We start from the raw sequence: 22,890 nt of genomic DNA on the forward strand, positions 1-22,890 counted from the left end.
AGACCATTCCATCAAAGTCTGCATTCCAAAACGTCACTACTTCCCTTCCGAGCCCCGGCATGTGCCCAAACAGTGGTTTACCCCCACATATGGGGTATCAGCGTACTCAGGAGAAACTGGACAACAACTTTTGGGGTCCAATTTCTCCTGTTACCCTTGCAAAAATAAAAAATTCTGGGCTAAAAAAATATTTTTGAGGAAAGGAAACACATTTATTATTTTCACGGCTCTGCGTTATAAACTTCTGCGAAGCACTTGGGGGTTCAAAGTGCTCACCACACATCTAGATTAGTTCCTTGGGAGGTCTAGTTTCCAAAATGGGGTCACTTGTGCGGGAGCTCCAATGTTTAGGCACACAGGGGCTCTCCAAACGTGACATGGTGTCCGCTAATGATTGGAGCTAATTTTCCATTCAAAAAGCCAAATGGTGTGCCTTCCCTTCCGAGCCCTGCCGTGTGCCCAAACAGTGGTTTACCCCCACATATGGGGTATCATCGTACTCAGGACAAACTGGACAACAACATTTGGGGTCCAATTTCTCCTATTACCCTTGGAAAATTAAAAAATCCTGGGCTAAAAATCATTTTTGAGGAAAGAAAAATTATTTTTTATTTTCACGGCTCTGCGTTATAAACTTCTGTGAAGCACCTGGGGGTTATAAGTGCTCACTATGCATCTAGATAAGTTCCTTGGGGGGTCTAGTTTCCAAAATGGGGTCACTTGTAGGGGAGCTCCAATGTTTAGGCACACAGGGGCTCTCCAAACGCGACATGGTGTCCGCTAACGATTGGAGCTAATTTTCCATTCAAAAAGTCAAATGGCACGCCTCCCCTTCCGAGCCTTGTCGTGCACCCAAACAGTGGTTTACCCCCACATATGAGGTATCAACGTACTCAGCAGAAATTGCCCAACAAATTTTAGGATCCATTTTATCCTGTTGCCCATGTGAAAATGAAAAAATTGAGGCTAAAAGAAATTTTGTGTGAAAAAAAAGTACTTTTTCATTTTTACGGATCAATTTGTGAAGCACCTGAGAGTTTAAAGTGCTCACTATGCTTCTAGATAAGTTCCTTGGGGGGTCTAGTTTCCAAAATGGGGTCACTTGTGGGAGCGCTCCAATGTTTAGGCACACAGGGGCTCTCCAAACGTGACATGGTCTCTGCTAGCGATGGAGATAATTTTTCATTCAAAAAGTCAAATGGCGCTCCTTCCCTTCCAAGCCTTACCATGTGCCCAAACAGTGGTTTACCCCCACATGTGAGGTATCAGTGTACTCAGGAGAAATTGTCCAACAAATTTTATGATCCATTTTATCCTGTTGCCCATGTGAAAATGAAAAAATTGAGGCTAAAATAATTTTTTTGTGAAAAAAAAGTACTGTTTAATTTTTACGGATCAATTTGTGAAGCACCTGGGGGTTTAAAGTGCTCACTATGCTTCTAGATAAGTTCCTTGGGGGGTCTAGTTTCCAAAATGGGGTCACTTGTGGGGGAGCTCCAATGTTTAGGCACACAGGGGCTCTCCAAACGCGACATGGTGTCCGCTAAAGATTGGAGCCAATTTTTCATTCAAAAAGTCAAATGGCGCTCCTTTCCTTCCAAGCCCTGCCGTATGCCCAAACAGTGGTTTACCCCCACATATGAGGTATCAGCGTACTCAGGACAAATTGGACAACATCGTTCTTGGTCCAGTTTCTCCTTTTACCCTTGGGAAAATAAAAAAATTGTTGCTAAAAGATCATTTTTGTGACTAAAAAGTTAAATGTTCATTTTTTCCTTCCATGTTGCTTCTGCTGCTGTGAAACACCTGAAGGGTTAATAAACTTCTTGAATGTGGTTTTGAGCACCTTGAGGGGTGCAGTTTTTAGAATGGTGTCACTTTTGGGTATTTTCAGCCATATAGAACCCTCAAACTGACTTCAAATGTGAGGTGGTCCCTAAAAAAAATGGTTTTGTAAATTTTGTTGTAAAAATGGGAAATCACTGGTCAAATTTTAACCCTTATAACTTCCTAGCAAAAAAAAAAATTTGTTTCCAAAATTGTGCTGATGTAAAGTAGACATGTGGGAAACGTTATTTATTAACTATTTTGTGTCACATAACTCTCTGGTTTAACAGAATAAAAATTCAAAATGTGAAAATTGCGAAATTTTCAAAATTTTCGCCAAATATCCGTTTTTTTCACAAATAAACTCAGAAATTATCAACCTAAATTTACCACTAACATGAAGCTCAATATGTCATGAAAAAACAATCTCAGAATCGCTAGGATCCGTTGAAGCGTTCCTGAGTTATTACCTCATAAAGGGACACTGGTCAGAATTGCAAAAAACGGCAAGGTCATTAAGGCCAAAATAGGCTGGGTCATGAAGGGGTTAAATATTCCTGCTAGGAAGACAAATAGGGCCTGGAGAGCTGACTAAAAGGGTACTGTCACACAGTGCAATTTTGATCGCTAGGACGGCACGATTCGTGACGTTCTAGCGATATCGTTACGATCTCGCAGTGTCTGACACGCTACTGCGATCAGGGACCCTGCTGAGAATCGTACGTCGTAGCAGATCGTTTGAAACTTTCTTTCGTCGCTGGATCTCCCGCTGTCATCGCTGGATCGTTGTGTGATCCAGCGATGCGTTCGCTGGTAACCAGGGTAAACATCGGGTAACTAAGCGCAGGGCCGCGCTTAGTAACCCGATGTTTATTGTGGTTACCAGCGTAAAAGTAAAAAAAAACAAACAGTACATGCTCACCATCTGATGTCCGTCAGGTCCCTTGCCGTCCGCTTCCCGCTCTGACTGTCTGCCGGCCGGAAAGTGAGAGCAGATCACAGCGGTGACGTCACCGCTGCACTCTGCTCTCACTGTACGGCGGCACTCAGTCAGAGCAGGAAGCGGACGGCAAGGGACCTGACGGACATCAGATGGTGAGCATTTACTGTTTTTTTTTTTTTACTTTTACGCTGGTAACCACGGTAAACATCGGGTTACTAAGCGCGGCCCTGCGCTTAGTAACCCGATGTTTACCCTGGTTACCCGGGGACTTCGGCATCGCTCCAGCGCCGTGATTGCAACGTGTGACCGCAGTCTACGACGCTGGAGCGATAATCATACGACGCTGCGACGTCACGAATCGTGCCGTCGTAGCGATCAAAATTGCACTGTGTGACAGTACCCTAAGCAGACCTGAAGGTCCAGGGTAAACAGTGTGGCATTCGAGGGTGACCATAAATGAGATGAGACCAAAGAGAAGAGATAAGGAGATCCAAATGACAAATGACTGAGAGACAGAGTGGCCTTCTGGAGATGGGTCTCAGGAGAGGATGCCTAGCCACACGATAGTGGGCTTATAACACTGGAAGGTAACTGTCCTAAATCAGGACTGAGTAAATGGGACTTGTGAAGGGTACTAAGCGGGAGTTCCAGAGTGCCAGTAGTGGAAAGAGGAGGCGGAACCGAGGAACAAGTACACTTGACACTTGTCAATCAGAACTGTAGTGTTAAAGCTGGGTTGTGGTGACGTAGGAAGAAACAGTGGACATAGAAAACCCTGGAATAAAACACTGGGGAAGGAAACCGTGTGAGAAATGCTGCAAGTTGTAAAGGAAAAGTCCATAATATTTTGTACCCACTCTCCCCTGTATATTACCCTTATCAAGTTACCGTTCAGTAAAGAGTTTTATCTTTGAATGGTGGTCTCCCTCATTGAACTGTGAAACATCTGGTCCTGGCCGGCCCACAACATCTGTCATATGCGGCCTGCCTAGGCATAGCGCCCTCACAGCACAAGTCTACACTCCCAGCCAGGACCTCCACTTTCATGTTAGATGGTGGGCCACCGCAGATTAGCACCTTGCCCATGGCTGCCGCCCCGCGCAGCGTTACACCGCAATGATGACGTTGCACCGCACCTACAAGTCAGAAGAAGCACCAGAGATTTAGGCAGATAGGCAGGGCTAGCAAGGCTGTAGTCTGGTGGCCGCGGACTACCAATGTAAATGAGGGACCAGGGTCCTGCCACTCTTTTTGCCAACACCAGAGATCAAATGAGTGACATTTGGGATAGCTGCAGAATTGTTTTTGGCGCCGGTTGTAAGCTATGCCAGAACTGCTGCCCGGAGGCTGAGAGTTTCCCTTTTTCTTGACTTGAGTTTGGATTCAGATGGTCCATGTTTCTGTGAGTTTTTCCAGAAAGCTCCATGATTCATTGATAAAACCTTCATGAGTGTTAATGATTAATCCTAAAATAGAGCTGACTCTGGCGCAACTCCCTGTGTGGTCTGGCGTGTGGGGGCGAGGGGGGTGTACAGAGGAGCTTGCAGTCTAATTGTCTAATTCTGCCTCCTGTCTTGTGTCTTGCAGTTACAGAGAAGGAGGTGCAGCAGTGGTAAGTCTCTCTATCCTCAATGTTTGTATTGTATGCGGAAGCCTTGGTGTAAAGGGAGACTCCACATAAAATGCTTCGCTGCAAGCGCCGCCAATATACTGCACATCGTCTCAGTGGAGGTGGTTATTGGCCGTGCAGCCTATATGGGTGAAGCACAGATTTGTGGTGTTCACCGGTACAACAAGCTACAAACCTGCTGCAAATGTGGATTACTGTATATAATTAAAGGGGGATTCCATTAATGTGATTTCATTAAATTCCATATCCGCAGTGGGTTTAAAGACGTTGCTTTTTTCAGCAAGTTTCCCCCCTTTGGCTTCTACGTGGAGCCTGAAAAATAATACATGGAACATCACAATTGTGTTTAACTGCAGAATCCCTTAGTTTCTGCATTAAAAACAAATAATGATTTAAAAAATCTTCACCAAAAAAACACATAAAACTAAAAGTAACAAAAACCCAATAAACAGAGCAGATTGTTGTGGCATATTTTTGCTGTGGAAACTGGAGAATATCTAAAATAAAACGCTGCGTTATACAGTGCCAGCTTGGGCCTGAGATATTGAAAATATCCAAAATTGACAGGAGGATTTCAGATCTGAATCATGTTAATGTATGCAAAGCAGAGGGTGAGATTTGCCTCTTCATAACGAGCTCTGCTGCGTATTTATTGTGGTGTGAGAGCTGCAGTATATTAGTTCTATAGCAAAATAGCCTACATTTTCTGGATAACAAAGGGCGACTTGTCATTTGTATGGTGTCCCGTCTGTCGTCCGTAAGTCTCTTTGTACAGCCGTGTGGTATCTGTGGTGAATGCTGTGATTTTTATACTCGTGGATCTTCGGTCATTGTCTTTCACTGGTCCATTGTACATACAGGCAGCACACCTATGTCTCTGTGGCCGGTCCATATATACCGTAGTTCTATATGTCTCTGCAGCCGGTCCATATAAAGTTCTATATGTCTCTGCGGCCGGTCCATATAAAGTTCTATATGTCTCTGCGGCCGGTCCATATACAGTTCTATATGTCTCTGCGGCTGGTCCAAATACAGTTCTATGTCTCTGCGGCTGGTCCATATACAGTTCTGTGAGTCTGTGGCCGTTCTATATACAGTTCTATGATTTCTTTTAGTGTTTATTAAAGCCAGAAAGTTGTCATTTGAAATGACTGTAGTTTTGTGCCATGTCTGTGATCTGCTTTTTTTCTACAAAATTAAACAACTGAATGAACATCCTCCAAGGCCGGAGATTCCATAATTTTTGCCAGGGGTTGTATAGTTCTATATGTCTCTGTGGCCGGTCCATATATAGTTCTATAGGTCTTTGCTGCCGGTCCATATATAGTTCTATAAGTCTTTGCTGCCAGTCCATATATAGTTATATATGTCTCTGCGGCCGGTTCATATATAGTTCTATATGTCTCTGCGGCCGGTCCATATATAGTTCCATAGGTCTTTGCTGCCAGTCCATATATAGTTCTATATGTCTCTGCGGCCGGTCCATATATATAGTTCTATATGTCTTTGCGGCCGCTCCATATATAGTTCTATAGGTCTTTGCTGCCAGTCCATATATAGTTCTATATGTCTCTGCGGCCGGTCCATATATAGTTCTATATGTCTCTGCGGCCGGTCCATATATAGTTTTATATGTCTCTGCGGCCGGTCCATATATATAGTTCTATATGTCTCTGCGGCCGGTCCATATATAGTTCCATAGGTCTTTGCTGCCAGTCCATATATAGTTCTATATGTCTCTGCGGCCGGTCCATATATAGTTCTATGTCTCTGCGGCCGGTCCATATATAGTTCTACAGGTCTTTGCTGCCAGTCCATATATAGTTCTATATGTCTCTGCGGCCGGTCCATATATAGTTCTATATGTCTCTGCGGCCGGTCCATATATAGTTTTATATGTCTCTGCGGCCGGTCCATATATATAGTTCTATGTCTCTGCGGCCGGTCCATATATAGTTCTATATGTCTCTGCGGCCGGTCCATATACAGTGGGGCAAAAAAGTATTTAGTCAGTCAGCAATAGTGCAAGTTCCACCACTTAAAAAGATGAGAGGCGTCTGTAATTTACATCATAGGTAGACCTCAACTATGGGAGACAAACTGAGACAAAAAAATCCAGAAAATCACATTGTCTGTTTTTTTATCATTTTATTTGCATATTATGGTGGAAAATAAGTATTTGGTCAGAAACAAAATTTCATCTCAATACTTTGTAATATATCCTTTGTTGGCAATGAGAGGTCAAACGTTTTCTGTAAGTCTTCACAAGGTTGCCACACACTGTTGTTGGTATGTTGGCCCATTCCTCCATGCAGATTTCCTCTAGAGCAGTGATGTTTTTGGCTTTTCGCTTGGCAACACGGACTTTCAACTCCCTCCAAAGGTTTTCTATAGGGTTGAGATCTGGAGACTGGCTATGCCACTCCAGGACCTTGAAATGCTTCTTACGAAGCCACTCCTTCGTTGCCCTGGCGGTGTGCTTTGGATCATTGTCATGTTGAAAGACCCAGCCACGTTTCATCTTCAATGCCCTTGCTGATGGAAGGAGGTTTGCACTCAAAATCTCACGATACATGGCCCCATTCATTCTTTCATGTACCCGGATCAGTCGTCCTGGCCCCTTTGCAGAGAAACAGCCCCAAAGCATGATGTTTCCACCACCATGCTTTACAGTAGGTATGGTGTTTGATGGATGCAACTCAGTATTCTTTTTCCTCCAAACACGACAAATTGTGTTTCTACCAAACAGTTCCAGTTTGGTTTCATCAGACCATAGGACATTCTCCCAAAACTCCTCTGGATCATCCAAATGCTCTCTAGCAAACTTCAGATGGGCCCGGACATGTACTGGCTTAAGCAGTGGGACACGTCTGGCACTGCAGGATCTGAGTCCATGGTGGCGTAGTGTGTTACTTATGGTAGGCCTTGTTACATTGGTCCCAGCTCTCTGCAGTTCATTCACTAGGTCCCCCCGCGTGGTTCTGGGATTTTTGCTCACCGTTCTTGTGATCATTCTGACCCCACGGGGTGGGATTTTGCGTGGAGCCCCAGATAGAGGGATATTATCAGTGGTCTTGAATGTCTTCCATTTTCTAATTATTGCTCCCACTGTTGATTTCTTCACTCCAAGCTTGTTGGCTATTGCAGATTCAGTCTTCCCAGCATGGTGCAGGGCTACAATTTTGTTTCTGGTGTCCTTTGACAGCTCTTTGGTCTTCACCATAGTGGAGTTTGGAGTCAGACTGTTTGAGGGTGTGCACAGGTGTCTTTTTATACTGATAACAAGTTTAAACAGGTGCCATTACTACAGGTAATGAGTGGAGGAAAGAGGAGACTCTTAAAGAAGAAGTTACAGGTCTGTGAGAGCCAGAAATCTTGATTGTTTGTTTCTGACTAAATACTTATTTTCCACCATAATAGGCAAATAAAATGATAAAAAAACAGACAATGTGATTTTCTGGATTTTTTTGTCTCAGTTTGTCTCCCATAGTTGAGGTCTACCTATGATGTAAATTACAGACGCCTCTCATCTTTTTAAGTGGTGGAACTTGCACTATTGCTGACTGACTAAATACTTTTTTGCCCCACTGTATATATAGTTCTATATGTCTCTGTGGCAGCTCCATATATAGTTCTATATGTCTCTGTTGCCGCTCCATATATAGTTCTATATGTCTCTGCGGCCGGTTCATATATAGTTCTATATGTTGTCGTCCTTGTTTTGCTGCAGACTTGGCTTTGCAGCTTTGTGTGCTGACTGGGTCGTGCCGATGGCAGGCAGTAATCATAGAAGAATTCATTCCACCACTGGCGGACACAGACAGAATGGGCCCCTGTACAAGAACAGTATATGGGCCCTTTGCAGTCCAATAACTCATCATCATGACAATTCCACCTGCCCTCACCTCTTGGATCCCTGTGTGGTTACACGGTTGCACCACTGACCTGTCCGCCACCTGCATTCTACCTTTGCAGCAATCTCTAATCTTGTATATTTGGGGGTTGCGTCCTTGCAGCGACTCTGGTGGGACTTTATCCACGCTCAGTACGGAGATGCACACCTTACATTTTTATATCTTATCATTTATTCTTTTCTTACATTTGTGCAGAATATTTCTTGCTTTTCTCCTGTTATATGACTATTACACCGTATTGTTACATGGATGCCATTGAGTGTGGCTGTCGGATCACATGCCCCTTCTCCCTGATATTGTAGTGTGGTCTATCACTCGGGCCAATGACCGCAGTGGTGCGAGGAGACGTCAGCTGGATAATTGAATACAGCCGGCCGTGTCCAGTGAGGGTTAGGAATCATAGCCTCCTGCGCCCGCCGTGCTGCAGCTTTTCCTGGCGACAGTAGATTTCCCGGGATGTGAAGAACCTGATGCACTTATCAAATATTCATTCTGCAGAGCTTGTGCTTACATGACTCCGGGTGAGGCCATATATATTTATGCTTGAGTGACGTAGTAAGAATAATTATTTTATTTCTATAGTGCCAACATATTCCGCAGCACTTTACATTGTAGTGGGGATTTGTACAGACAATGAATAGACTACAGAATGATCACATAACTCAGATACCAAAAGGAGCGCGGTCCCTGCTCACAATCTTACATTATCTGAGAACTATGGCGGTATGTCCATTTCTATGTGTAACGGGTATTGTAAGGTTAATATTGTGCAATTACATGGCAGGCTTTAAGCTGCCACCCATCAGCAATATGCCATCACTGATTGTAATACCTCATTAAAGGAGAACTCCAACCAGAGCTTATACAGTGTAACTTGCAGGGCCTGATAGGTCCGAGCATAATACAACTATTCAAAGACCACTGGAGCTGTGGCGCCTCCTGCCTGTGCCCACCGGAGCTGTGGCGCCTCCTGCCCGTGCCCACCGGAGCCGTGGCGCCTCCTGCCCATCCCCACCGGAGCCGTGGCGCCTCCTGCCCGTCCCCACCGGAGCCATGGCGCCTCCTGCCCGTCCCCACTGGAGCTGTGGCGCCTCCTGGCCATGCCCACTGGAGCTGTGGCGCCTCTTGCCTGTCCCCACTGGAGCTGTGGCGCCTCTTGCCCGTCCCCACTGGAGCTGTGGCGCCTCCTGCCCGTGCCCACTGGAGCCTTGGGGCCTCCTGCCCTTCCCCACTGGAGCCGTGGCGCCTCCTGCCCTTCCCCACATGGGCCGTGGCGCCTCCTGCCCTTCCCCACATGGGCCGTGGCGCCTCCTGCCCGTCCCCACATGGGCCGTGGCGCCTCCTGCCCGTCCCCACTGGGGCCGTGGCGCCTCCTGCCTATCCCCACCGGAGCCGTGGCGCCTCCTGCCTATCCCCACCGGAGCCGTGGCACCTCCTGCCCGTCCCCTCCGGAGCCGTGGTGCCTCCTGCCCGTCCCCACCAGAGCTGTGGCCCCTCCTGCCTGTCCCCACTGGGGCCGTGGCGCCTCCTGCCCATCCCCACCGGAGCCGTGGCGCCTCCTGCCTATCCCCACCGGAGCCGTGGTACCTCCTGCCCGTCCCCTCCGGAGCCGTGGCGCCTCCTGCCCATCCCCACCCGAGCTGTGGCGCCTCCTGCCGGTCCTCACTAGGAATAACAAAGTAGCGTTGTCCTTGCTTTTCTTTATGAAGTGGCTGCCCACTACTTTTTCTTTAATTTTTATGAAAATCCCTATGTATTATAATTGCCAGACCTGAAATAACAATCACTTTTCACCTATTGTGTCCCCCCATTTCCTTGTAGATTGTAAGCTTGCGAGCAGGGACCTCACTCCTAATGTCACTGTTTAAATTGTCTTAACTCGTACCGAATTTATTGTTTGTACATGTCCCCGCTTAATTGTAAAGTGCTGCCGAATATGTTGGCGCTATATAAATAAAAATTATTATTATTATTATTTACCAAACTTCCCAGCATGGTCCAAAAAATGAAAATCCCTCACCTGCCGATCCTCCTTTATACCACAGCCCAAGCCTTCTCTTCCTGCGGGGACATTCTATGACTACTGCAGCCAATCAATAGCCACAGCCACTACTGATTGGCTGCAGCGTTCAGGTGTACAAAATATATCTAATTCTGATCGTCCAGTCATGTGATTGTTGCAGTCAGTCACTGGTCACATCAATGAATAATGAGTCACCGCTGCGTCCATTGATTGCCTGCAGCAGTCAGATGATGCCTCCACAGGGAAGGAAGGTTTAAGACTGGCAGGGAAATCGGGGTCAATACGCAGTGGGGGCACATCTGCCCAGCCAGCATCTGGCCGTGTAGTACAAGACAAGGACTGGACAGCCCCTTTAATTATTTGGATGTACCGTTATGGATCCTCGCCCAGGACCTTAAAAACAAACCGTTCCTGATTGTAGATAATCTGATAGTGAAGTCCGAGTACAGTAACATGCAAGAGAAAGACGTGGCCTGTAAGTGGGAGAGGGTGAAACGTGGCAGATGCAACAATGCCAGCCTTATAATAAAGGGTCTGGGCAGGAGATGCTGCTGTATCATGTCCATACGCACTCCGGCTGCTGCACAACTACAACTCCCAGCATGCCCTGGTAGAGCACATTAAATACCCACATGGGCTACACGTGACTTCTCCTCGCAGGGGATCTGCTTCTATGTGAGGATCCGCAGTGATGTCTGCGGTCCTGCCATAATCACAGCGCAGCTCTGCTCCTCTGAAAGCCTCTATATTATTAGTGTTCAGCTTTGTCTATTTCCGTATCTGTGTCGTGTCATTACAGCACTTGCGCCCACGCGCTGTGGAAGCAGCCATATAATATTTTTTTTTTACTGTACACCTTTAAAACTATTGCCCAGCAGAGTGAAGAAACAATCATACTGCTGCCAGCTACTACTCATCTAACACTGCCCAGACCCCCATCAATCTCTATGCTTTAGCTTCAAACTGCACAGTCATGTGCCTGATGTAGTCAGTCATTGCCACAGCCCTGGGGAATGTGACACCACTGCAGGCAATCACTGGCTGCAGAGGTCACATGTTCATGTACAGACCCTATGTGACTACTACAACCAATCACTGGCCACAGCACTGAGCAATGTGATACTTCTGTGGCCACTGATTGGCTGCACAAGTCACATGTATGGAAGAAGGAGCACAGAGACCAGAAAGGGATCAAAATAGTGCTGAAAGAGGAAAAAAATGGAGAGGAGGATTACTTTTTTTTTTTTACGTAGTTTTTTAAAAATTATACAGTGGCAAGCAAAAGGGTAACAATGTTTTGAACGTTTGACTTTCAGGCTCCATATCTCACCATCCACTACTGCTTTGACTACCATCATTTTATAGACAATCATCTTGGATAGCTCATACATAAATTTGACTTGCAGTTATTTGGCATATGATTAGTTATGCAGATTCTTGTCATCTCACTGCATTGTTACTGTTTTGCTCCTGGTGGTGGAAGAATCTTTTTCTTCCTGCATACTACAAGATACAACCTGTTCTCACATTCCCTAATAGCTCAGTTATTATTAGGTTGATTCCCTAATGAAAGGTCACTGGTTCGAATTGAGGAGCAGCCGTGAAGACAATTTCCCAAGAAAAGAGAAAGTGCATCATCCCGCTCATCGATAGGGGTCTCTCGACCAAGAAAATTGCCAATCTGCATCATGTGAGTGCCATGACAGTTGGGAGAATACTAAATGTACTCCATCCATTCAAACGCCAAAAAGTGGATGTTCAGGCAAAATATCAGAGTCAACAAGTCGGCTCATCCCAAGGACTATCAGTTCTGGAGTGAAGGACATGTCAGTGGAGATGGCTGCTATGTTTCATAATAGTGAGATCACAGATGTCCATGAAACGCACATTACACAAGTCTGGAATGGTGGCCCGAAAAAAGGTGAAGAAGCCTTGACTTCAATATCGTCATAAGAAGCGTCAGCTCGAGTTTGCTAAATAGTACGAAAAATAAACAGTAGAAGATTGGAAATGGGTGATTTGGAACAGTGAGATGAAAGTCAATAGACTACGCTCTGATGGGTGCAAATGGGTCTGAGAGAAATAAGGGAAAAAGGGGCTAACGGATCGGGAAATTGAAGGAACTGTCAAGTTTGGAGAGGAAGCCTGATGATATGGGGTTATTTCCAGGGTTGGCATTAGGGGCAGGCAGACCAAGCAGCTGCTTAAGGCCCCCGCTCCTCCAAGGGCCCTCAGTCAGTGGCGTGCCACTAATAGCGGTTCACCACGTGGCCACTATGGGGCCCGATACCGCCAACCCACATTGCGCACTCAACCTATCCAGTTGAAGGCACTGATGGAAGAGAAAGCGTCAGATGAGTCTCCCTCTCCCATTACTACCCCTCTACTTGTGACACAGCGGGCCAGCAAAGACATCACTTAATCGTGCGCCACACTGTGCCAGCAGTGGAGCTGAGGAGACTGGAGCAGAGCCTGCAGCAGAGCAGGGAACGAGGAGAGGTAAGTAGTGTGTATGTGTGTCTGCATTAATATGTCTGTATTATAGTGTGTGTGTGTCTGCATTATACTGTGAGTGGAGGACTGCATTATACTGTGTGTGTGGTGCTGCACTATACTATGTGTTTGTGGGGGCTGAATTATATTGTGTGGGGGGCTGCATTATACTCTGGGAGACTGCATTATACCGTGTGTGGCTGTATTAATATGTCTGTATTATAGAGTGTGTCTGCATTATACTGTGAGTGGAGGACTGCATTATACTTTGTGTGTGTTGCGCTGCACTACACTATGTGTTTGTTGGGGGCTGCATTACACTCTGGGAGGCTGCATTATACTCTTGAGGGGCTGCATTATACTGTGTGTGTGGCTGTATTGTACTCTGGGAGGGCTGCATTATACTGTGTGTTGGGCTGCATTATACTCTATGGGGGCTGCATTATAATGTGTGTATGTGGGGGGGCTGCATTGTACTCTGAGGGGGCTGCATTGTACTGTGTGTATGGTGCTGTATTATACTCGGAGGGAGCTGCATTATACTGTGTGTGGGACTTCATTGTACTGTGTGTGTTTGTGGCTGCATTGTACCCGGAGGGGCTGCATTATACTGTATGTGGGGCTGCATTATACTCTGAGGGGGGCTGCAGTATACTATATCAAGGACCATGGGGAGTGCATTATACTATATTGGACTTGCATTATACTGTATCGAGGACTATCTGTCCCCATCATTCTTCCTCAATTGGTGTAAAGAAACTCGGGAACAAGCATCGAACGATTCAATATTGTCGATCACGCTTGTTTAACGGTCTGAAATCAGCACATGTAAACACAACTGAAAAATGTCCCTCAGAAAAGGTCCCAGATCTTGTATGATATGCATAAAAAGCGGACTCACATCCTCCTGCTCCAAGAGACTCATTTCAAGGCTGGCTGTCTCCCCACCCTGAAGGATCGATATTATTGCTCTTGGTTTCACAGCCCTAACCCCGACTCAAAGTCAAAAGGGGTCTCAATAGCCCTACATAAGTCATTGGTCCATTCAGTCCTAGATTCTAGGATTGACCCAGAAGGCAGGTACATTCTCCTAAAACTTTGCATTAACTCAATGGTATTCGCCATAGCTAATTTAGCTAATTGGTACCTACCCAATAAAGATCCGACTTTAGCTTGTTCTGCTATTCTGTTGCTCCTGTCGGATTTCAGGGAGGGGACTCTGATTGCAGGCGGTGACTTCAATTTTACCCTTGATCCGGAGGTGGATACTTCATCCCAGCGTAATTTCCTGCCCCGTAGACGTATCAATGCTTTTAAACGTAGGATTCAGAACCTACGCCTGGTAGACGCCTGGAGAGTCCTGCATCCTACGGATAGGGACTATACTTATTACTCCCCGACTCACTCTTCATACAGCTGCATAAATATGCTGTTTATAAGCCAGCATTCCCTGACCTGGCAAGCCCAGGCTTCTATTGGTCACATTGCCTGGTCGGACCTTGCTCCGGTGTTTCTCCATCTTATCCCACCAAATGGCCTTCATCGACCATGGACATGGCGTCTCAAAGATAACTTACTTAAAGACCCTCTATGCACTATGGAGATTAGGAAGTCTATCTCAGAATTTCTAGAAATCCATGAACGTGACCAGACGTCCCTTCCTAACCAGTGGAAAACACTTAAGTGTGTTATAAGGGGTCTTTTGATTAAGCATGGCTCTAGATTGAAAAAAGAAAGGGCCTCTCTAATTTCCAGTCTGCTCCAGCGGATTAATACATTGGAATCCTCACATAAACAATCTTTATCCTCTTCTGTGTACGTGGACCTGTTAAAAGCAAGGGAGGAGCTTAGGGTCCTACTGGATCAAAAATATTCCCGTCAAAAAATCAGATTCCATCGATTTATGTATGAACATGCAGATAAATGTGGCAGGGCATTGGCTAGGGTGCTACATCCCAGAAAGGACTCTAGTTATATCCCACAAATCATGCAGATCGGGGGGGCCCGCACACAGGATCCAACCCAAATTACCGAATCCTTTCGAGCTTATTATAGTGACCTTTATAATATTAAGGGACAATTCAGGGACATGTCAGCTTCATCTCTTCACCTTAAAATAAACGACTATATCAGACAAAACGCCCTTCCAGCTGTCCATCCTGAACTTGCAGTCTCTGTGGAGGAGGACTTTTCAGAGGAAGAGATTTCTGCCATTATTAAATCAAATCCTGTGGGAAAGAGCCCAGGCCCTGATGGGTTCACACCAAAATTTTATAAGGTATTTAGCGAACAGCTTGTCCCTTTCCTAACAAAAGTCTTCAGTTCTGTGTCAGAGGGATCCCCATTCGTGCCCCAGTCCCTGGAGGCCCACATCAGCATTTTACCAAAACCAGGGAAAGATCCATTGTTAATTTCCAATTATAGGCCCATCTCTTTGATTAATGTGGACATCAAAATATTTTTGAAGGCCCTTGCAAATAAGTTGGCACCTTTGTTACCCGGGGTTATTCATACAGATCAAGTAGGGTTTGTCAAGGGCCGAGAGGCCAGAGATAATACGTATAAAACTCTTCTCCTGATGGCTCGGTCCAGATCACTCCCATTGTGTTTGCTTTCGGTTGATGCAGAGAAGGCCTTCGACCGGGTCAGTTGGAGCTTCATGTCGGCTTCCTTGCATCAATTGGGCCTGGGCACCAAATTTATTGAGAAGATTCTCTCTCTATATAGGAGCGCCACAGCTAGGATTAGGGATAATGGGTTCCTGTCCTCCCCTATCCACATCAACAACGGTACACGGCAGGGGTGTCCTCTGTCCCCTCTCTTGTATGTATTGATAATGGAACATCTGGCAATAGCCATTAGAAAGAACCCCAGCATTCACGGTATTCCAGTTGGGGTGGGTCAATGTAAATCGGCCTTATATGCAGATGACCTTCTCATGTTTATATCACAGCCTCGCATTTCCTTCCCCTCCATAGTCAAAGAATTTGAGACATTTGGCCATCTTAGTCATTTTAAAGTGAATTATTCTAAATCAGAGGCCCTTAATATAACTTTATCTAGAGATGAAGTTCAACATCTTAAAGATAATTTTCCCTTTAAATGGCAGGAAACAGCATTAAGATACTTGGGAGTAACCATCTCGACAGATCATACTAAACTATATTCTTTAAACTTCCAACCCCTTTTGGATAAGACTTTGAAAGACTTAGGTAGCTATGATAAGCGGAAGCTCTCATAGTTCGGCCGTATAAATGCGATAAAAATGGATGTACTTCCTCGTTTCCTGTATATTTTCCAGACAGTTCCTCTAATTCCTCCTCCTTCTTTCTTTTCCAGAATCCAATCAGCCATCTCGAGATTTGTGTGGGGGAATGGTAGACCCCTGATCGGCATGGGTACTTTATATAGGCACAAAGGCTCAGGGGACGCGGGTCTTCCGAATTTCAAATTGTATCACAGAGCAGCGCTATTGACACGCATGCTAGACTGGCAGTTCCACAGTTCAGACAAACAATGGGTGGGAATAGAACAAATTAGCTCTACAATTCCACTCCATAACCTTCCCTGGATCAGCCCTAAAAGTAGAGGTCAATTCAGTTCTGAAGCTGACCTCCTTAACCCCTTCCCGACCCATGACGCCACATAGGCGTCATGAAAACCCGTGCCAATCCGACCCATGACGCCTATGTGGCGTCATGGAATGATCGCGTCCCTGCAGATCGGGTGAAAGGGTTAACTCCTATTTTACCCGATCTGCAGGGAGAGGGGGAGTGGTGCTTCAGCCCAGGGGGGGTGGCTTCACCCCCCCGTGGCTACGATCGCTCTGATTGGCTGTTGAAAGTGAAACTGCCAATCAGAGCGATTTGTAATATTTCACCTAAAAAACAGGTGAAATATTACAATCCAGCCATGGCCGATGCTGCAATATCATCGGCCATGGCTGGAAAACCTGAAGTGACCACCCCCCACCCCACCGATCGCCCCCCCACCGCTCCGTTATGGGGTCCGGTCCCCTCCGTCCTGTGCTCCGCTGCCCCGTGCTCCTGCCCGCTCCCCCGTCCTGCTGTCCGCTCCCCCCGTCCTCCGATCACCCCCCCTGTGCTCAGATCCACCCCCCCACCACCCCTTCATACTTACCGATCCTCCCGGTGTCCGGCCGTCTCCTCGCTGGGCGCCGCCATCTTCCAAAATGGCGGGCGCATGCTCAGTACGCCCGCCGGCCGGCAGATTCCTTACAGGTACATTTTGATCGCTGTGGTAGGTTCTACCACAGCGATCAAAATAAAAAAAATAATAAATAAACCCCCCCCTTTATCACCCCCATAGATAGGGACAATAATAAAATAAAGAAAATATTTTTTTTTTTTTTTTCCCACTGTGGTTAGGGTTAGAACTAGGGTTAGGGTTAGAACTAGGGTTAGGGTTACGGGTAGGGTTAGGGTTATGGCATGTGCGGATTTGGCAGCGGATCCGCAGCGGATCGGCCGCGGATCCGCAGCGGATCGGCCGCGGATCCGCGGCGGATCGACGGCGGATCCGCGGCGGATCGGCCGCGGATCCGCAGCGGATCGGCCGCGGATCCGCAGCGGATCGGCCGCGGATCCGCAGCGGATCCGCAGCGGATTGGCCGCTGCAAATTCGTAGCAGTTTTCCATCAGGTTTACAGTACCGTGTACACCTATGGAAAACCAAATCCGCTGTGCCCATGGTGCGGAAAATTCCGTGCAGAAACGCTGCGTTGTATTTTCCACAGCATGTCAATTCTTTGTGCGGATTCCGCAGCGTTTTACACCTGTTCCTCAATAGGAATCCGCAGGTGAAATCCGCACAAAAAAACACTGGAAATCTGCTGTAAATCCGCAGGTAAAACGCAGTGCCTTTTACTTGCAGATTTTTCAAAAGTCGTGCGGAAAAATCTCACACGAATCCGCTACGTGGGCACATACCCTTAGGGTTAGGGTTGGAATTAGGGCTAGGGTTGGAATTAGGGTTACGGGTGTGTTGGGGTTAGGGTTGTGGTTAGGGGTGTGTTGGGGTTAGGGTTGGGATTAGGGTTATGGCTACAGTTGGGATTAGGATTAGGGGTGTGTTGGGGTTAGTGTTGAAGTTAGAAATGAGGGGTTTCCACTGTTAGGGCACATCAGGGGTCTCCAAACGCAACATGGCGCCACCATTGATTCCAGCCAATCTTGCATTCAAAAAGTCAAATGGTGCTCCCTCCCTTCCAAGCCCCGACGTGTGCCCAAACAGTGGTTTACCCCCACATTTGGGGTACCAGCGTACTCAGGACAAACTGGGCAACAACTGTTGGGGTCCAATTTCTCCTGTTACCCTTGCAAAAATAAAAAATTACTTGCTAAGACATAATTTTTGAGGAAAGAAGAATTATTTTTTATTTTCACGGCTCTGCGTTGTAAACTTCTGTGAAGCACTTGGAGGTTGAACGTGCTCATCACACATCTAGATAAGTTCCTTGGGGGGTCTAGTTTCCAAAATGGGGTCACTTGTGGGGTGTTTCTACTGTTTAGGCACATCAGGGGCTCTGCAAATGCAACGTGACGCCCGCAGACCATTCCATCAAAGTCTGCATTTCAAATGTCACTACTTCCCTTCCGAGCCCTGACGTGCGCCCAAACAGTGGTTTACCCCCACATATGGGGTATCACTGTACTCACAACAAACTGGGCAACAAACATTGGGGCCCAATTTCTCCTGTTACCCTTGTGAAAATAAAAAATTGCTTGCTAAAACATCTTTTTTGAGGAAAGAAAAAAGATTTTTTATTTTCACGGCTCTGCGTTGTAAACTTCTGTGAAGCACTTGGGGGTTGAATGTGCTCATCACACATCTAGATAAGTTCCTTGGGGGGTCTAGTTTCCAAAATGGGGTCACTTGTGGGGTGTTTCTACTGTTTAGGCACATCAGGGGCTCTGCAAATGCAACGTGACGCCCGCAGACCATTCCATCAAAGTCTGCATTTCAAATGTCACTACTTCCCTTCCGAGCCCTGACGTGCGCCCAAACAGTGGTTTACCCCCACATATGGGGTATCACTGTACTCACAACAAACTGGGCAACAAACATTGGGGCCCAATTTTTCCTGTTACCCTTGTGAAAATAAAAAATTGCTTGCTAAAACATCTTTTTTGAGGAAAGAAAAATGATTTTTTATTTTCACGGCTCTGCGTTGTAAACTTCTGTGAAGCACTTGGTGGTTGAATGTGCTCATCACACATCTAGATAAGTTCCTTGGGGGGTCTAGTTTCCAAAATGGGGTCACTTGTGGGGTGTTTCTACTGTTTAGGCACATCAGGGGCTCTGCAAATGCAACGTGACGCCCGCAGACCATTCCATCAAAGTCTGCATTTCAAATGTCACTACTTCCCTTCCGAGCCCTGACGTGCGCCCAAACAGTGGTTTACCCCCACATATGGGGTATCACTGTACTCACAACAAACTGGGCAACAAACATTGGGGCCCAATTTCTCCTGTTACCCTTGTGAAAATAAAAAATTCTGGGCTAAAAAAATATTTTTGAGGAAAGGAAACACATTTATTATTTTCACGGCTCTGCGTTATAAACTTCTGTGAAGCACTTGGGGGTTCAAAGTGCTCACCACACATCTAGATAAGTTCCTTGGGGGGTCTAGTTTCCAAAATGGAGTCACTTGTGGGGAGTTCCTACTGTTTAGGCACATCAGGGGCTCTGCAAATGCAACGTGACGTCCGCAGAGCATTCCATCAAAGTCTGCATTCCAAAACGTCACTACTTCCCTTCCGAGCCCCGGCATGTGCCCAAACAGTGGTTTAGCCCCACATATGGGGTATCACCGTACTCAGGAGAAACTGGACAACAACTTTTGGGGTCCAATTTCTCCTGTTACCCTTGCAAAAATAAAAAATTCTGGGCTAAAAAAATATTTTTGAGGAAAGGAAACACATTTATTATTTTCACGGCTCTGCGTTATAAACTTCTGCGAAGCACTTGGGGGTTCAAAGTGCTCACCACACATTTAGATTAGTTCCTTGGGAGGTCTAGTTTCCAAAATGGGGTCACTTGTTAGGGAGCTCCAATGTTTAGGCACACAGGGGCTCTCCAAACGTGACATGGTGTCCGCTAATGATTGGAGCTAATTTTCCATTCAAAAAGCCAAATGGCGTGCCTTCCCTTCCGAGCCCTGCCGTGTGCCCAAACAGTGGTTTACCCCCACATATGGGGTATCATCGTACTCAGGACAAACTGGACAACAACATTTGGGGTCCAATTTCTCCTATTACCTGTTGTGAATTTGGATTCTGGGCTCCCCCGGTGGCTACTGGTGGAATTGAACTTGTGACATCATCTTCCCTGTTCACCTGTTCTGATTAGATCTGGGTGTCGCTATATAACCTGGCTTCTCTGTTAGATGCTTGCCGGTCAACAATGTTATCAGAAGCCTCTCTGTGCTTGTTCCTGCTCCCAGACATCTACTAGATAAGTTGGACTTTCGTCCATGTTTGTTTTTGTTTTTTGGTTCCAGTTCACAGCTGCAGTTTCGTTACTGTGTCTGGAAAGCTCTTGTTGATCAGGAATTGCCACTCTGGTATTATGAGTTAATGCCAGAGTCCTAAAGTAATTTCTGGATGTGTTTTGTTAGGGTTTTCTACTGACCATGAAAGTATGCTTTCTGTCTTCTGCTATCTAGAAAGCGGACCTCAAATTTGCTAAAACTATTTTCCTGCTGCGTTTGTTATTTCTTCTAAAATCACCGCCAATATATGTGGGGGGCCTCTGTCTCCTTTTTTTTGGGCATTTCTCTAGAGGTGAGTCAGGTCTTATATTTCCCTCTGCTAGCATTATTTAGTTCTCCGGCCGGCGCTGGGCATATAGGGATAAAAAGTAGGACATGCTACCTGGCTACTTCTAGATGATGCGGTAGGTTTAGTTCATGGTCAGTATAGTTACATCTTCCAAGAGCTTGTTCCTATAGAGGCTTATGCTAGTTCTCTGGCCATGGAGATCATGATAGTTTGACCGGCCCACTAAAGGGTTAAAATCCTTGGCTGAGAAAGGAGAGAAATAAGAAGTCTGCTGAGAGTTTTTTTTTTTTTTTTTTTTTTTTTCTCTGTGCTCTTAATTGGATCACTTGCCAGTCTGTCTATGCTGCAGTCTTTTTTTTTTTTTTTTCTCTCTCCTTATAATCTTTGAATGGCTTTGTGTTCACCTGTTAATAATGGATCTTCAGAGTGTAACTGCAGGTTTGAATAATCTCACCACGAAAGTACAAAATTTGCAAGATTTTATTATTCATGCTCCGGTATCTGAGCCGAGAATTCCTTTGCCGGAATTCTTCTCAGGGAATAGATCTAGCTTTCAGAATTTTAGAAATAATTGTAAGCTATTTTTGTCCCTGAAATCTCGTTCTGCTGGAGACCCTGCACAGCAGGTTGGGATTGTGATTTCCTTGCTCCGCGGCGACCCTCAAGACTGGGCTTTTGCATTGGCACCAGGGGATCCTGCGTTGCGCAATGTGGATGCGTTTTTTTTTGGCCTTGGGCTTGCTGTATGAGGAACCTCATTTGGAACTTCAGGCAGAAAAAACTTTGATGTCCCTATCGCAGGGGCAAGATGAAGCTGAAATTTACTGCCAAAGATTCCGTAAATGGTCTGTGCTTACTCAGTGGAATGAGTGTGCCTTGGCGGCTACTTTCAGAGAGGGTCTCTCTGATGCCATTAAGGATGTTATGGTGGGGTTCCCTGTGCCTGCGGGTCTGAATGAGTCCATGACAATGGCCATTCAGATCGATAGGCGTCTGCGGGAGCGCAAACCAGTGCACCATCTGGCGGTGTCCACTGAGAAGACGCCAGAAAGCATGCAGTGTGATAGAATTCTGTCCAGAAGCGAGCGGCAGAATTTTAGACGGAAAAATGGGTTGTGTTTCTATTGTGGGGATTCTACTCATGTTATATCAGCATGCTCTAAGCGTACTAAAAAGCTTGATAAATCCGTTTCCATTGGCACTTTACAGTCTAAATTTATTTTGTCTGTGACCCTGATTTGCTCTTTGTCATCTATTACTACTGACGCCTATATCGACTCTGGCGCCGCTTTGAGTCTTATGGATTGGTCCTTTGCCAATCGTTGTGGGTATGATTTAGAGCCTTTGGAAACTCTTATTCCTCTGAAGGGGATTGACTCCGCCCCATTGGCTAATAATAAACCACAATACTGGACACAAGTGACTATGTGTATTAATCCGGATCACCAGGAGACTATTCGTTTTCTGGTGCTGTATAATCTACATGATGATTTGGTGCTGGGATTGCCATGGCTGCAGTCTCACAACCCAGTCCTTGACTGGAGAGCTATGTCTGTGTTGAGCTGGGGATGTAAGGGGACTCATGGGGACGTACCTTTGGTGTCCATTTCATCATCTATTCCCTCTGAAATCCCTGAGTTCCTGTCTGATTATCGTGACGTCTTTGAAGAACCCAAGCTGGGTTCACTACCTCCGCACCGTGAGTGCGATTGTGCTATAGATTTAATTCCGGGTAGTAAATACCCAAAGGGTCGTTTATTTAATCTGTCTGTGCCTGAACATACTGCTATGCGAGAATATATAAAGGAGTCCTTGGAAAAGGGACATATTCGTCCATCGTCATCTCCCTTAGGAGCCGGTTTTTTCTTTGTGTCAAAAAAAGACGGCTCTTTGAGACCATGTATTGATTATCGGCTTTTGAATAAAATCACGGTTAAATATCAATACCCATTGCCGTTGCTGACTGATTTGTTTGCTCGCATAAAGGGGGCCAAGTGGTTCTCTAAGATTGATCTCCGTGGGGCGTATAATTTGGTGCGGATCAGGCAGGGGGATGAGTGGAAAACCGCATTTAATACGCCCGAGGGCCACTTTGAGTATTTGGTGATGCCTTTTGGTCTTTCTAATGCCCCTTCAGTCTTCCAGTCCTTTATGCATGATATTTTCCGCGATTTTTTGGATAAATTTATGATAGTGTATCTGGATGATATTCTGATTTTTTCGGATGACTGGGACTCTCATGTCCAGCAAGTCAAGA

At 46.0% G+C, this 22,890-nt stretch overlaps 1 protein-coding gene across 1 annotated transcript in view; it reads left to right on the top strand.

The window, feature by feature from the left end:
* The window catches only part of NCS1 (neuronal calcium sensor 1), a 156,258-nt gene that overhangs the window by 88,177 nt on the left and 45,191 nt on the right, over positions 1-22,890 (top strand). The window contains exon 2 of the mRNA XM_077284765.1: positions 4,358-4,382. Within this exon, the coding sequence (XP_077140880.1) occupies positions 4,358-4,382 (25 nt within the window). The remainder of the gene's footprint in view (positions 1-4,357; positions 4,383-22,890) is intronic.

The sequence above is a fragment of the Ranitomeya variabilis genome, chromosome 2 (genome assembly GCF_051348905.1).
Source record: "Ranitomeya variabilis isolate aRanVar5 chromosome 2, aRanVar5.hap1, whole genome shotgun sequence".
Classification (NCBI taxonomy): Eukaryota; Metazoa; Chordata; class Amphibia; order Anura; family Dendrobatidae; genus Ranitomeya; species Ranitomeya variabilis.